Source organism: Eptesicus fuscus, chromosome 3 (assembly GCF_027574615.1).
Source record: "Eptesicus fuscus isolate TK198812 chromosome 3, DD_ASM_mEF_20220401, whole genome shotgun sequence".
Taxonomy (NCBI): domain Eukaryota; kingdom Metazoa; phylum Chordata; class Mammalia; order Chiroptera; family Vespertilionidae; genus Eptesicus; species Eptesicus fuscus.
This window is the reverse complement of record NC_072475.1, coordinates 70,157,077-70,173,556: the sequence shown is the minus strand read 5'-3', so window position 1 is coordinate 70,173,556 and position 16,480 is coordinate 70,157,077. Positions and strand designations below refer to the sequence as shown.

General features: G+C 38.8%; 1 protein-coding gene across 1 annotated transcript in view; it reads right to left on the bottom strand.

The window, feature by feature from the left end:
* Positions 1 to 16,480, bottom strand: part of MORC1 (MORC family CW-type zinc finger 1) — a 161,737-nt gene that overhangs the window by 129,688 nt on the left and 15,569 nt on the right. The window contains exons 5-8 of the mRNA XM_054712093.1: positions 11,006 to 11,096; positions 8,585 to 8,693; positions 3,470 to 3,629; positions 1,491 to 1,596 (exon numbers count right to left, since the gene is read on the bottom strand). Of these exons, the coding sequence (XP_054568068.1) occupies positions 1,491 to 1,596; positions 3,470 to 3,629; positions 8,585 to 8,693; positions 11,006 to 11,096 (466 nt within the window). The remainder of the gene's footprint in view (positions 1 to 1,490; positions 1,597 to 3,469; positions 3,630 to 8,584; positions 8,694 to 11,005; positions 11,097 to 16,480) is intronic.

The following is a 16,480-nucleotide window of genomic DNA, read 5'->3' as shown; positions in this document are numbered from 1 at the left end:
TGCTACATGTGTAAAACACACTTTGGATTTCAAAAATTTAGTATTAAAAAGAATGTAAAATATATCTTAACTAGTGGCCCGGTGCACGGATTCATGTACATTGAAAGGCAATTAATTAGAAGAAAGATACATGCAGTAATTATGTTACTGCAAAAAATTACATGTCAAAATAGTATATATAATATAGTATTGTAAAATTAAAACGTGTGTGATTGGTGCCAGCGAGAGCTTTATAGGTATCGCACATGCGCGACTCAACATTTATTTTTAAATTGCCAGTGCGTGTCATATGTACTGCTGGTCGGTCAGTCGGATGGTTGGACAGATGGACGGTTGGTCACTTTGCCTTTTTATATGTAGATATTTGCATATCAAAAATGAAATTATAACATTTCATATATACCAGATTAATTTAAAACATTATTAAAATTAATCTCACCTGTTTCTTTTTACATTTCTTAATGTGGCTACTAGAAAGTGTAAGAGTACATATGTGATTCATATTTGTGGTTCTCATCATACTTTTATTAAACAACACTGGTATCTGAAATGATTACAATTGGATTAAATTCCTTTAAATTCCCTCTAGCTCTAAAGTTCTAACATGAAGAAACTGCACATTTAAGCTTATACATTTTAAATACAGTTATTTTAGAGAAACGTAAGTTAGTCACTATTTCATTATTTTTTCACACTTTTTCACCCACACCCCCCCCCCAGTGCTTTCTCATGCTGTTTTTATGGATTCCTAATAGCCAAGAAAAATGAATCTGTCTATTTATTTATAAAATATAAGTATGCAGTTCATAGCATTGTCAATTGCTATTTGGCCCTATTCCTTTTTGCTTCACATTATGCTCATGCATTTTTAATGCTCTGTATGAATAATGAACTCTGTGTGTGGGCTTTTCCATTTTAATATTCATCAAGCAGGAGGTTTTGAATTAGAGATTATTAGAGATCTTATATTTCAGTGTTCCCCAAACACGCTGGCACCTCTGAGTCACCTGGGGAGCATATAGAAAATATTCAATTCTTGGTTTCATGTCTGGAGACTCTGACTCAGTAGGTTTGGGATGACATAGGATCCTATACATCTTAAGAACCTGCCCACGTCACTCAGAAGCTCAGCGAGGTTGGGAACCAGCGGGCTAGCCCAGTGGCTGGCAAACCGCAGCTCGCCCCTTGAGTGTGGCTCTTCCACAAAATACCACGGCCTGGGCGAGTCTATTTTGAAGAAGTGGCGTTAGACGAAGTTTAAGTTTAAAGAATTTGGCTCTCAAAAGAAATTTCAATCGTTGTACTGTTAATATTTGGCTCTGTTGACTAATGAGTTTGCCAACCACTAGTCTAGCCTAACTTTCTTCATCTGTAAGGAGGGTAAAATGAATTGTCTCAGGAGCCTCAGACCCTGAACCATGATGCAAGGCTCCTCACTACAGCTCTATGCCATTCTGAGAGACCTTCTGTCAAACACACACATTACTTACTCCTCAAGAGCTTCGGCCATCAGTATATCTTCCTTGTCAGTTTTAACATCCAACTCTGGTTCTCCACTGAGCAGAAGCTTCAAGTTATAAATAACCAGCAAAGTACCTAGTGCAAAATAGATGTTTAACTTGTCAATATTTTAACTACACTAAATATTGGTCATGGTGATATTATCACATCTATTGATTTAAGCCTGCCCTCGGCCAAAATTCCCTTTGTACTTCAGTAAATATGCTTGGATAAGTTCCAAAATATATGTCTTACAGAAAATTCCACTCTCTGCAAAGAGTGTTGAGTTTCCACAGTAACAGTGCTTCTTATTACTACTCAATTTATTATAACTCTTACAATGTGTATTCTTAAACTTGGGCACTTTTCATAATTTGCATTATAAAAATTATTAGAAGCCTTAGCCAAATTTGTACTGCAGGTAAAGCTCTCATTGGTGGAACTACAATCAATGCACATAAGAACAAATACCAGTTTAAAAAATTTGTACAAATATGAAGTATTGCTTTTAGACCCTACGACAGGTGTTGGTAATTTTTTTTTTTTTTTTTTGTAAAGGGCCAGGTAATAACTATTCCAGGCTTTGCAGGCCATATGGTCTCTGGCACAACTACCCACAATTCAACTCTACCACTGTAGCATGAAAGCTGCCACTGAGAATACATAAATGTGTGAGTGTGGCCATATTCCAATAAAACTTTATTTACAAGAACAGGGATGAAGCCAGATTTGACCTGTGGGGGCCATAGTTTGCTGACCCTGCTCTAAAGCATAGTTAACAAAAAACAAATGCTTTATAAAGTTATTATAATATGAAGATAAACAGAATTGTTAGGCAAATTAAAAGAACAACCAATTACACTTTTTTGCTAGCACTTAAACATAAGGGAGAACAGCATAGTGGCTAAGAACTGGACTTGGGAGCAAAATGCCTGGGTCTAAATCCTGGATCAACCATGTACTTGTGCAATGACCTCAGATAAGATTCCTAGCATCGCTGAACCTAGTTTTTCTCATCTATACAGTGGCACATACTTGCTTTAGGGATTAAATGAATTTTCATAAACCATTTAGAAAAGTATTCAGGAAATAGTACACTCTTCATTACTATTTATAAGAGTACTTCACAATTAGAAGTCAACTAAGAGATGACATCAACTATCCTCAAAGTATATCATGTATGTTAATAAAATGAATACTATAATTGCCCATATTTTTCTCTATGAGAAAAAGAAAAGGATGGAACAAAACACCACTAATTAAACAAAATGCCACAGGTTAAAGAAGTTTCAAAAGTAACATAGGCTAACTCAGAAATAAATTTGTTGAAATTTTTCTATAAATATTACATAAATCAAGGAGTTGGAAAAAAACAGAGTGTACATAGCTTTCTCTAAAATAGGGTTCTTTTTGCTTCTTGATATAAAAAGTGTGGAAGCCTAGAGAAAGATTGGCACTGAAAATATTACTAGACATGGCACATTCTTCATGCTCATCAGAAAGTTGGTGGAGATTAAAAAATGCAAAAGAGATCTATTAATTTGGAAAAGAGTATCTACAAAGTTATTGCTAATTGCCAAATAAACTTGGCAATTACTTTATAAGTTACTAACTCATAAACCTGGGATCATCTCATCTTAAATGCTGCAATAAGCATCTCCTAACTCTATCTGGTGCCGGGACTGTAGAGTCCCTGTGGTCATAGTTTTATCATCCTCTTCTCACCGATATTTACCAAGTTCATGCAAGTACACACCTTTCTCTCATTGTCAGGGACCTGAAGTTATATATGTTTGGATTCTCTTAATACAAAAGTTATACACTGTAGGGCTAAAACAAATGACTTCCCCCATGTGAGATGCATGTGATATTATAAAGAGAAAAAATATAAACACATACATATAGTGCCTTTCATAAGACAATGAAAACAAATACTTCCATCAAGATTTCAATGTTTTTATGATCTTACCACATTTCCCATAGATTAAATCAAATTGCCGCATTAATTCAGCTTCGGTTTTATATGGAGAGTACTTATAAATTATAGACAATTCCGTTGAGAATTTCTGAGGATCATCTGTGACAGATTCTCTGGTTTTTGTTAACCACGAAGGCATTGGAACTACAACCTATAGAAAAAGCACATCAATTTACTGTGAAACACACAAATAAAAACCATCACCTTTTTATCTGTTCATAATTCAGTCTACTCTTCAGCCAAATTACAAAACCAAACATGAAGTTAAAAGTTTATTTCCCTCCTATATTCTAGTTTTATAAGGAAGAGACACATAACATAACATATATGTGTGTGTGTGTGTGTGTGTGTGTGTGTGTGTGTGTGTGTGTGTGTGTTTGTATACTAGAGGCCTGGTGACAAAATTTGTGCATGGGGGGGCGGGTGTCCCTCAGCCCAGACTACACCCTCTCCAATCTGGGACCCCTCGAGGGATGTCTGACTGCCTGTTTAGGCCCGATCCTACCGGCAGTCGGACATCCCTCTCATAATCCAGGACTGTTGGCTCCCAACTGCTCACTTGCCTGCCTTCCTGATTGCCCCTAACTGCTTCTGCCTGCCTGCCTGATCACCCCTAACCATTCCCCTGCCAGCCTGATTGATGCCTAACTGCTCCCCTGCCAGCCTGTTTGCCCCTAACTGCCCTCCCCTGCAGGCCTGGTCACCCCCAACTGCTCTCCCCTGCAGGCATGGGTCTCCCCCAACTGCCCTTCCTTGCAGGCCTGGTCGCCCCCAACTTCCCTCCTCTGCTGGCCTGGTCACCCCTAACTGCCCTCCCCTGCAGGCTTGATCACCCAGAACTGCCCTCCCTTGCAGGCCTGGTGCCTCCCAACTGCCCTTCCCTGCTGGCCTGATCGCCCACAACTGCCCTCCCTTGCAGGCCTGGTCCCTCCCAACTGCCCTCCCCTGCTGGCCATCTTGTGGCGGCCATCTTGTGTCCACATGGGGGCAGCCATCTTTGACCACATGGGGGCAGCCATCTTGTGTGTTGGAGTGATGGTCAATTTGTATATTACTCTTTTATTAGATAGGATGTATATATAGAGAGTGTATATACATACACACACACACACACACACACACACACACACAAATATATGGCTTTATTCTAAAATGGTCCATTGTGAAATGTGGGGACAGATAGAATCTACTTTTGCTTTCTTTTAAAATATGGGTAAAATGGCAGAGGGAACAACAGTAGCAGCATTTAGAAACTGGAGAGCAAATGACAGCATTTCTAAGAAAAGCAATCCAAAGATCATGCCAGAAAATAGAAGCAGCCTGATTTATAATTCAGAATCCACTAAAATACTCCAAAATTGATGACATGAATCAACTCTAGACCTGGGCAAAGGGGAAAGAGAGCTAAATGTGCATCCAGACCCTCATCTGGCAATAAGTCCTCAACTACCTCCACAAAGACTGGATGTTCACTTTCTGGAAAGACTGGAACAACGTGTTTCTGAATTACAAGACATGCCAAGTATAGCTGTCAAGGGACCTTACTGAGATGAGAGGGATTAAGTGAAAGTGTACATATTGGGTACTAAGAACCTGAGATCTCTTCTCCCATTTAGCTTCCAGAAAGTTGTCAGGTAGGTCTTCAGGTAGAAGACTGTAGAAGTCTTCTCTGAGAAATCTGACAAACCCAGAAGGAAAGACATAAAGAAAATTATGTTGAGGGTTTCCCAATAAAACAGCCAGCTAGATCTTCCTATCGTGACACTCATAGCTGCCAAGCCCCACCACCCACACTCGCAGAATTTTCAATAGGCATTTTATTAGACTAACCTTTAAAGTACAGCAGGCTCTCAAATGCTGTTTTGTTCAATGTTCTTTTATTACAATGTCGATGAGAAAAAAACTCTCAGCAGGGGCCACTGCCTGTGTGGAATATGTAGGTTCTCCCCATCTCTATGTGGATTTTCTCCAGGTACTCCAGTTTTCTCCCACATCCTAAAGATGTGCACATGAGGTAGATTGGTGTGTCTGAACTGTCCCAGTCGGAGTGAGTGTGGGTGTCTGTGAGTGGCCCTGCAATGGAAGGACATCCCCTCCAGGGTGGGGTCCCACAGCGTGCCCTGAACTACTGGGAGAGGCCACCCATGACCCTATACTGCAATAAACAGGTTGGCAAAGAATTAATCTTGTTAATTTTTCTCGAATGCATGTGTAGCTCATTTATTTCAATGTTTAATATTGGAAGCATTTTGGGTCTTTCTTTATAAGTTTGGTAATGTTTTGTAACCAGAAATACACTGTAAGAACTTGACTCTTGTTTATATCAATTAGCCTATGGTAAAATTTGGTTTCACTTAAAGTCACAGTTTCCAAGAACCTAGCTGGGAAGTTAAGTGAGGACATACTATGTTCAGGATGAATAACTATCTAAGCAAAGCCTCTAATATGATAGAGGTCAAATAAGCATAAACAAAGTAACTCCATGGAAACAAAAAATATAGAACATAAAACTTTCAGAGGAAAAACAAATCATTGTTAATATCTTCAAAGCTCTAAGAGGAAGTACTGTATCCTCAAAACAAGAACTAGATATCTTTTTAAAAGGAACATTGAGAGAAAAGAAAAGACTTCTTGGGAATTAAGACTATGATTACAGAAAAAACTTTTATATGAAAAGGTTGGAAGATAAATGTTATAAAATCTTCCAGAAAACAAAACAAAAATTTAAAGGACAAAATATAGGAAAGAAAATTTAAAAACTCATCTCAGACATCCAAGAGCTAAGAAATAGAAGCTACAAAAATATATGGGTAAAATAATCATCAAATGTTATAGGAAAATGCCCCCAAATTGAAGGACACGAGATTCCAGATTGAAAATGTCCAACAAGCCCCCAGCACAATGGATGCAAACAGAACCACCGAAAGGCAAAACACTGAAATCAGAATACTGGGGACAAAGAAGATTCCATTGACCTTCAAAAAGTAAAGGTCAGGGGGAAACAACAGTCACATACAAGACTCGAGAATTAAAATGGCTTAGACTCCTTAAAAACAACACTAGGAATTAGGAGATAATGGAGGATTGCCTTCAAAGTTCTGAAGGAAAATTTATTCCAACCTAGCAATAAGACCAAACCAACTATCATTACATTTTTAAGCAAGAAAGTAAAAACACTTTCATGCACTTGAGATCTCAAAACATTTTACCTTTCATGCACCCTTGCTAAAATGCTACTGGAGAATATGTTACACCAAAAAGACAAGAGACTTAGGATCTGAGATTTAACACAGAAGAGAGATGCAGAGACTCGCCGGGACAACGGCAGGGGCATATCCCAGGATGGCAGCTGAATACCACTCATGGAAAGCAAAATTGTGAGCTGCAGCACATGAACAGTGGTAAAGACACAGAAAACCAAGCAGATAGTTGGTGGTAGTGATAAGTATGTAGAACACTAAACAGACAATTACTGATTCCAGGGAAAATAAAAACTTGGCAGGAGAGAAAAAATAACCGTTTATGACATGGTATGATTATGAATGGTGTTTATATAGTCTCATAATGTAAATACTGAACATTGTCATAACCATAATGACAAATGAGCTATGGAATTGGAAGGATATGTGTGTGATAGGAGTACAGGGGAGAAATAGATAAATCCTGTTCTTTTATAGTAGGAGGTTAACAGGTAATGCCTAAATCAAATCAAAAGTAGCAATACAATTGCACAAAGGCATGGTTTTTCTTATGATTTCTTATAATGCCAAATTGCATGCTGGAAACACTCATAATATTTTGCAATTTAGTTAAATATTTGCACAGTTTTATTGCAATGTTGATTTTTGTGAATTTATTGATTAAATATCTCCCCTGAAAAAGAAAAAAAAAAGCAATACAAGCCTATTACACAAGATATCCAGAATTAAAGAATTAGCTAATATTATTGAAAGAGACTGCCTCTATGGAAATAGAAAGAGGTTGTTGGTTTTATTTTTTTTTTAAATAAGGGTAGGGTGAATGGTCCATTTTAGAAAGCTATAGCCACAGAGCATAAGCCCCATTTTACATGCCCTTTACATACATAAAGTACAACATAAAAGCTTAAAGCATTGTTTTTCTTCATGTCAGCATCCCATCTGCTATTCCCTATTGCCTGCAGACTGTTCCTATTACCCAGCCCCACTCTACTGCAGCCAGTGAGCACGCTCTGCTCTTGCTGGGCAATCTCACATTTCCATACTGTCCCTTCAAACCCCATTCTTATCTCCAGGTTTGAGACTTTCTGTACATCATCTCTCTCCACAAACCAGCCTTTCTAGTAATAAGGTGTACTCACTCCATAAAACCGCCATTGATCACTAACGTGTCAATCCATATCATTGCTTTTGACAATTTGTAGCAGCAGGAACACATACTTGTTGAACAGCATTCTTTTTAAGCAATTCCACTTTATTATTTAGATAATTCATATGTGTCTGCCTTATTTTGTGGCAGCGCTAAAAACACTCTGATGGTCAGGTGGTCTACTTCTTGTTTACTACCTTCCATAGGGCCTACTCAGTGATGGACAGACAGCAGTTCCTTAACATATACTTGTGTACTGAATTATAATTGATGTTTCTAAAAGTAAAACTCAGACACTGCAAATTAATAAAATGTCTCTGGGTCATCAAATGGAGTTGAAATTATTATGGTCACTGGAGTTACGAGATTAAGTATATTTCACATTCTGTTTCTTTAGATTTTCTATATTAAGACTTTGAATCCAATATTCTATTTCTTTTAAGAATGATAATCCATTTACGGCACAAGTGGTATAATTGATGTGAAGGCTTCTCCCAAAAACACCTCATTGTGCCAAAAGGAGCCTCTTATTTTGGGAGATTTATAGATAAAAGTTCTGAAAACTTCCTAGAAGTTGAAAACCCAAAAGAAAATAAGATAGGCCTCCAATGACCCAGTCACTCTTTCTTCATCTCCCAAACATATTCCTAAATTTCTAAATCATAACCAGAAAGAACTCATTATAGATTTTACCTCCTGAGATAGGAAATAAAAACAACACTGATACCTTTTTAACCAAAGAAAAATCTCAACTCTTACCTCACTCAGACCTTCTCCTTCACAGAATGTCTGAGAAAAAAACACACAGGTCATCGTTTCTTCCTTCTTTGTGAAAAGAATAAAGTCTTTTCCAATCCTCATGGACCCACTGTATAAAGATCAAGAACGTAACAGTTTACATGTCAAACACTAAAAAGGAGCAATAGGCAGGCATGATACTGTGTTCTCTAATGCGTTTTCTCTTCATAGAAATAGCTCCACTGTTTTGCTAACCCATCACCAAGAGAGTTCAATATGTTTTTGTTTTTTTTTTCTCAAAGCAGAACAGATGGATTTGAACTAGTCCAGGCCCACACTCTTGCTTGAGACATGACTTCCAGAGATAAAGATGGCCTGGGGTTGAAGAAGAGCACAATCATCTGCCTCTAGCAGTTGCCACACTGCTGATCATGGCCTGTGGCCTTGTTTTTCATTGAGAGACTAGAAGCCATGCCCTGGAGGGGGGATCCCTCAGCCTGGTCTGCCCCCTCTCACAGTCCAGGAGCTCTCAGGGGCGGGAGGTGACCCGGTGATCAGGGGAAGGTGACACCCCATCACACCTCTGCTGCTGCCACTGTTGGCAGCACAAGCCTCGGCTGGCCCTGGTTACCTGAACCTTGGGTGGCCCTGGGTGGCTTGGCAGCCGCCATCCAAGACTTTCCTGCACCTCGGGCCAGCCCTGGGTAGCTGGGGGGCTAAGGGGTCTGGGGGACACAGGAGGCAGGCGCACAGAGCAGCCAGGCCCGCGCTGTCCCAGAGGGGCTGAGGGGACTGGGCGCCACCATCTTGTGGCTGTGGGTGCTGCCATCTTTGAGGGTGGGACAGCCAATTAGCATATTCCCTCCTTATTGGCTGTGGGTGCCGCCATCTTTTTGATGGTGTGAGGGTCAATTAGCATATTCCCTCTTTATTAGATAGGATTCTACTAAAACAAACCATGGACACAAATGGCACTTATGCTAAACTATGCTTTGAGAAATAAGAAACCACAGAGATGCAATTAAGCTCAGAAGTACAGCAATTCATGAAAGAAGATTCATCACTTATTTGAAAATTAAATTTTAAAATGTTGTAAAGATCAAGTCAGTTATGGGTATGGAGAATCCAAACGAAGGTAGGACTTCTAAGTTTATATTCTTTTTAAAGTTCTATAAACTTGGACCATCCTAATATATAAAAACCCAGGGTCCGTAACATCAAAAACGACCGAAGGCTCGACCAACTGGAAGTCAGCACTGACTGCTGACGCTGCAGGCGCCCCGACCCAGCACTGACTGCCAAGGGGGCTGTGGATCAGGCCTGGAGAGAGGTCTGGGGAGAGAGAGGCAGGGTCTGATCTGTAGCCTCTGTGGAAGCTGTTGATCAGCACTTGCCTCTCTCTTTTGCTCAGGTCCTGGCCAGCAGCCGTGCCTCTCTTTCTCTTGGGCCTCCACTGGGGCTGCTGATCAGGCCCATTGATTGGCCCAGAGACACTGACTGGCATAGAAACCAACCAATCAGAACCTAATAGGGGTGAACTGCAAAGGCAGAACCTAAGGTGGGGGCTGAGGAGGGGTTTTAAGGGCAACAGCTGTTTGGTGTAAGGTGTAAAAAAGCAGTTCAATTTTTTAATGACCAGTTTGGCAGTATAGTGCATATGGCTGGCTATTAGTCCAGATAGAGGGATTATGTATTTTTGTCTGCCAAGAGCATCTCCTCCTGCTGAAAAAGCCCCCACCCCACATTTAAGCAATCTTATCCTTTATAATCTATCTATACTACTAAAAGGGTAATATGCTAATTAGACCAAGTTGACTGGCAATCTTCCAGACATCCAACTTCCTTCCGGACAAAGCCATGGTGGTGGGGGCCAAGGCAGGGGCTGTTAGGCGCAATCAGGGCAGCAGGGGAGGGCAGTTGGGGTGATCAGGCCAGCAGGGGAGGGCAGTTGGGCGCGAGATCAGGCTGGCAGGGGAGAGCAGTTGGGGGCGAGATCAGGCCAGCAGGGGAGGGGAGTTAGGGGCAATCAGGCAGGCAGGCAGGCAGTGTCAGTTAGGGGCAATCAGGCAGGCAGGCATAGAGGTGAGGGGTGATCAGTCAGGCAAGCAGAGGGGTTACAGGCAATCAGGCAGGCAGGCAGAGGCAGTTGGGGGTGATCAGCCAAGCAGGCAGGTGAGCGGTTAGGAGTCAGTGGTCCCAGGTTGTGAGAGAAATGTCCAACTGCCAGTTTAGGCCCGATCCCTGTGAGAATGGGCCTAAACCGGCGGTCGCACATCACCCAAGGGTTGCCCGATTGGAGAGAGTGCAGGCTGGACTGAGGGAACCCCCCCTGCCCGTGCACGAATTTCATGCACCGGGCCACTAGTTTCTACATAAGATTGCCTTTAACTAAATATTGTTCCATTATCAATAATATATGTCTTAAAGAAAAGAAATTCTCACCTTTTAAGACCATTGCCATATTGCCCAATAAACTTCAAGGTTGATAACCGTTTCTTGGATGTTCCAAAGTAAATAATATCTGAGGCTTCCCCTGTAATCCACAAAAGTGTTTTAGGTGGTTAGGAATTATGAGTAGTTCACAGGGGCCATACATCCAGTTCTTAGCACATCATGCATATCTCAGAACACACATATCTCTTGGATCAGCCCAAAAGCAAGGCTCCTTATCAGACTCCATAATCTCTGACCAGGATCTTAATAGTATCATATTTAAGGAGGTCAGACAGACCTAACCATGTGATTTTAGGGTAAATACGAGTTTAAAACTCTGAAGCTTAATTTCCAAATCTCTAAAAGGGAACTACTTACATTAAAAAGATCATATACCATGACCAAGTGGGAATTATTCCAGAGATGCAATATATGCAAATCAATAAATGTGAAACATCACATAAACAGATTGGTACAATATATGCAAATCAATAAATGTGAAACATCATATAAACAGATTGGTACAATATATGCAAATCAATAAATGTGACACATCACATAAACAGATTGGTACAATATACGCAAATCAATAAATGTGATACATCACATAAACAGATTTGAAGACAAAAATCACATGATCATATCAATTGACACAAAAAAGGCATTAGATAATATCCAACACCCTTTTTTCATAACAATTATCAGCAAAGTGGAATAGAGGGATCATACTTCAACATAATAAAGGCCATATATGACAAACCTACATCACACTTAATGGATAAAATAGTAAAATTATTTCCCCTAAGAAGAGAAACAAGACAGGGATATCCACTTTTATCACTTTTATTCAAAATAGTACTAGAAGTGCTAGCCACAGTGATCAGACAAGAAGATAAAATAAAAAATCATTCAAATTGAAAAGGAGGAAGTAAAATTGTCAATATTTACAGATGACATAATATTATACATAGAAAACCCTAAAGATTCCATCAAAAAACTACCAGCGTTAATAAGTGAATTCAGCAATGTAGCAGGATACAAAATTAACACTTAGAAATGCATGTCATTTTTATATACCAATAATGAACTCTCAGGAAGAGAAATTAAATAATCCCATTTACCATTGCAACAAAAAAAATTAAGATAGTTAGGAATAAACTTAACCAAGGAGGTACAAGACTTGTACTTGGAAAACTACAAGACATTGAAAAAAGGGATAGAGGAAAATAAAAACAAATGGAAGAATATACCATGTTCATGGATTGGTAGAATCAACATCATTAAAATGTCCATACTATCGAAAGCAATCAATAGATTCTGCAATCCCTATTAAAATACCAACGGCATATTTCACAGATCTAAAACAAATACTCCAAAAACTAATATGGAAGCAAAAAGGATCCCAAATAGTTGCAGCAATCTTGAAAAAGAACAAAGTTGGAAGAATCACAATACCAGATATCAAATTATACTACAAAGCACCATAATCAAAACAGCCTGTTACTGGCACAAGAACAGGCATGTAGATTAATGAAACAGAGAAGACAACCCAGCCCTGACCGGTTTGGCTCAGTGGATAGAGCATCAGCCTGCGGACTTAAGGGTCCCAGGTTCGATTCTAGTCAAGGGCATGTACCTTGGTTGCGGGCACATACCCAGTAGGGAGTGTGCAAGGAGGCAGCTGATTGATGTTTCTCTCTCATAGATGTTTCTAACTCTCTATCCCTCTCCCTTCCTCTCTGTAAAAAATCAATAAAATATATTAAATTTAAAAAAAGAAGACAACCCATAAATTGATCCAAGCCATTATGCTTAATTAATATTTGACAAAGGAGGCAAGAACATACAATGGAGTAAAGATAGTCTCTTCAATAAATGGTGTTGGAAAAATTGGACACGCAAAAAATAAAACTAGACCACCAACTTACATCATACCCAAAAATAAACTCAAAATGGATGCAAGACTTAAATGTAAGTCCAGAAACCATAAAATTTTTAGAAGAAACCATAGGCAGCAAAATCTCAGACATCTCTTGCAGCAATATGTTTGTGGATACCTACCTCTCCTAGGGCAAAGGAAACTAAGGAAAAAATAAACAAATGGAACTACATCAAAATAAAAAGCTTCTGCATTGCAAAAGAAACCATCATCAAAATAACAAGAGAGCTAACTATATGGGAGAACATATTTTCCAATGATACATCTGATAAGGGGTTAATCTCTAAAATATACAGGGAACTCATGCAACTTAACAAAAGAGAAACAAATAAACCAATTATAAAATGGGCAAAGGAACTAAATAGATATTTCTCCAAAGTGGACATAGAGAAAGCTAAGAGACATCTAAAAAAATGCTCTAAGTCACTAATCATCAGAGACATGCAAATTAAAACAACAATGAGATACCACCCCACACCTGTCAGAATAGCTAACATCAACAAACAACAAGTGATGGTGAGGATGTGGAGAAAAGTGGACCCTAGTACACAACAAGTGGGAATGCAGAGTGATGCAGCCACTGTTGAAAACAGTATGGAGGTTCCTAAAAAAATTAAAAATGGAACTCCCATTTGACCTAGTGATCCCACTTCTAGGAATATATCCTAAGAAATCAGAAACACCCATCAGAAAGAATATATACACCCCTATGTTTATTGCAGCACAATTTACAATAGCTAAGATCTGGAAATAGCCCAAGTGTCCATCAGAGGATGAGTGGATAAAAAGCTGTGGTACATTTAAACAATGGATTACTACTTGGCTGTAAAAAAGAAGTAACTCTTACCATTTGCAATAGCATGGATGGACCTAGAGAGTAGTATTATGCTAAGTGACATAGCCAATCAGAGAAAAATAAGTATCACACGATCTCACTCATATGTGGAATTTAATGAACAAAATAAACTGATGAACAAAAATAGATCCAGAGACACAGAAGCATGGAACTGACTGAAAATTTCAGAGGAAAGGTGGGGGTGAGACTTGGGGAGGGAGAGATTAACCGAGAAACATATATGCTTGTATGCATAGCCCATGGTCACAGATAATACTGTGGTGAAGGCCTGGCAGGGGCAGATGTGGGATGGAAGGTGTCAATGGGAAAAAAAGAAACAAAGGGGACACTTTGTAATACTTTCAACAATAAAGATACATTTAAAAATAAAATAAAAGGGAACTATTAATACTTGTAACACAGTTGTTGATAAATATAAATAAAATGAATTCAATAAGATGATGTATTTTTCAAACCCTGGACACAATGCATGGAACTTGATAAATGCTAATAAATTTTAAATAGTCTGATTACTTGTACCACTAGTAATTTTCTATAAAGGTGGCCTTTATCGAGCCCCATGTGAATCTAAGAAGAACGAAATGGCTTCTGGTCTGATACAACCTGGGGAGGAAGGGCTATTTGTTTCAGACTTTCAGAGTTAGTCTCCTGTTCTCTTAAAGGCATTCTAGAATTCTAGAGAAAAATCTTCCTGATTTCAGAAAATACATACCTCCAGAAACAAAAAGCCCCAAGGGAAACAAGAAAAGATAGAAATAGGTCTCCCACTTGAATACATGCTTTAGAATTGTTCTGAGAACCCTGTGTCCGTCTGGGGGCACCTGGTTTGGGGTGTGTCGAAGCTACCAGATACTCTGCTTGTCAGAACCTTATCTGACATTCAATCTCATGTTCTTATCCAGGGTTGGATATTGGGTGAGGGTATCCATAATGATAATGTTAACTACAATATATTGATTGTTTAATGCGTTCTAGGTGCTATCAATATATTTTACATGTACCACTTAATATTGATAACAAACCTACAATGGATAAATTATTATTATTTGCATGTTACAGATGAGGAAATTTAAGTTTAAGGAGTTGATGTAACCTTCCCAAGGTCACACAGCTCATAAATGCTACCACCAGGATTACACCCCAGACCAGATTTGTCAAAGACCAGATCCCAAGGTTTTCATTACACACCACATAGACTCCCATGTATGGGGCCAGAGATCAGGGCAGAGAGTCAGAACACTGAGTAGAACAGACATGACCCTTGCCCTCAACAACTTTATGTCATGGTAGGAGAAACAGACTGAAAGAAGTAGCCAAATAAACAAGACCATTTCTAAAAGTGAGGGGGCAAATGACGCAAGAAATTGAAAGCGTTACTAGAGAGTATGAATTGTATTCTAAGGTAATGAAAAACCATTAAGAGTTTTTATAAACAGAATAATATGATATGATTTATGTTAAAAGAAAAACTCTACTTAGGATTTCCGTATGGGGAACAGCCTGTCATGGTACAAGACTGGGGGGTGAAAGAGTTTGGAAATTACTGCAGTTATTTTCTGTGGGTCCAGATTGATCTGGCTCAGTGTGGACAACAGATAGATTCTATTTTCAGTCATCAGATACACTCCTCCTTCTAACTTATTACTCAATTTCTAAGCAATATTAATAAAGAATTGCTCTTTCAACACTTGTGGGCTTTTAAAAAAATACTACTTTTTATGTCAACTAACATGTGTTCCTTCTGAAGATGTGAATCTTTGTCATTTTCTTGAGTTTTGATCATTTTGCTTATGGAGCCATATAAAATGAGCTGCTTTTTTTTTATTAAAGAATTGCCTTAAAATGTATTCCATATTCTGTTATTTATCTTAAGAATTCAGGAAAATGAACTTAACATTCATTCTAGATGTGGGAAATGAAACTGCTTTTTCAGTGTGGTTTTCTCACAAACTCTGCTCTCTTGTTTAGTTAAACTAAAGAACCAACAATACTTTTTCATCAAAATTACCTGGAAAAATCAAAATTACTCAAAGTTAGAATAATAACCTAGTAGACTATCTGAGCATTTCTAAACTTGCTAATAAATTACTCTATGACTATTCAGACCAAGGCTTTTCCAAGACTCAGAAGACAGAAGACGGTAACAACTTTACTTTGTATTCTCAGCTGCCATCAGCATGAATGAGTATTCTTTGCTCTGGTGTGAAGCTGACCTATACAATCCCATGTTACTTGAACTCCCTATTTTTAAATCTTGGCTTGTGGCACATACACAAGTGTTATAAGAATTTAGGGTTAAGCGAGTCCACGTAAATCAAGCCCTCATCAGAGGAAATAAGTAACAATTCAATTCCACAGCAAACAGGTATTATGTACCCATGTGCTGGCTTTTTCCAGCCTTGATGATACAAAGACAGTCGTGTAATGTATTGTAGTTATTCATTATGATAGGTACATCTAATCAAAGCAACTAAACCTTTGAGCATGCAAAGAAAAATCACAAACTGCTAAAAACAAAGAAAGATGACCTCTACCTCAAGGTTAAGCAGGAATTTTTAAATAGCCTAAAGGCTTTGGAAACTGCCTAAGAGGTCTCGAAAGCAATACCTGAAGGATGGTCTAAAAACAATCTCAGAGTGCAACCAGTAGCTATTTGTATTCCATTCACTCCCAGATGCTTTTTCGTACA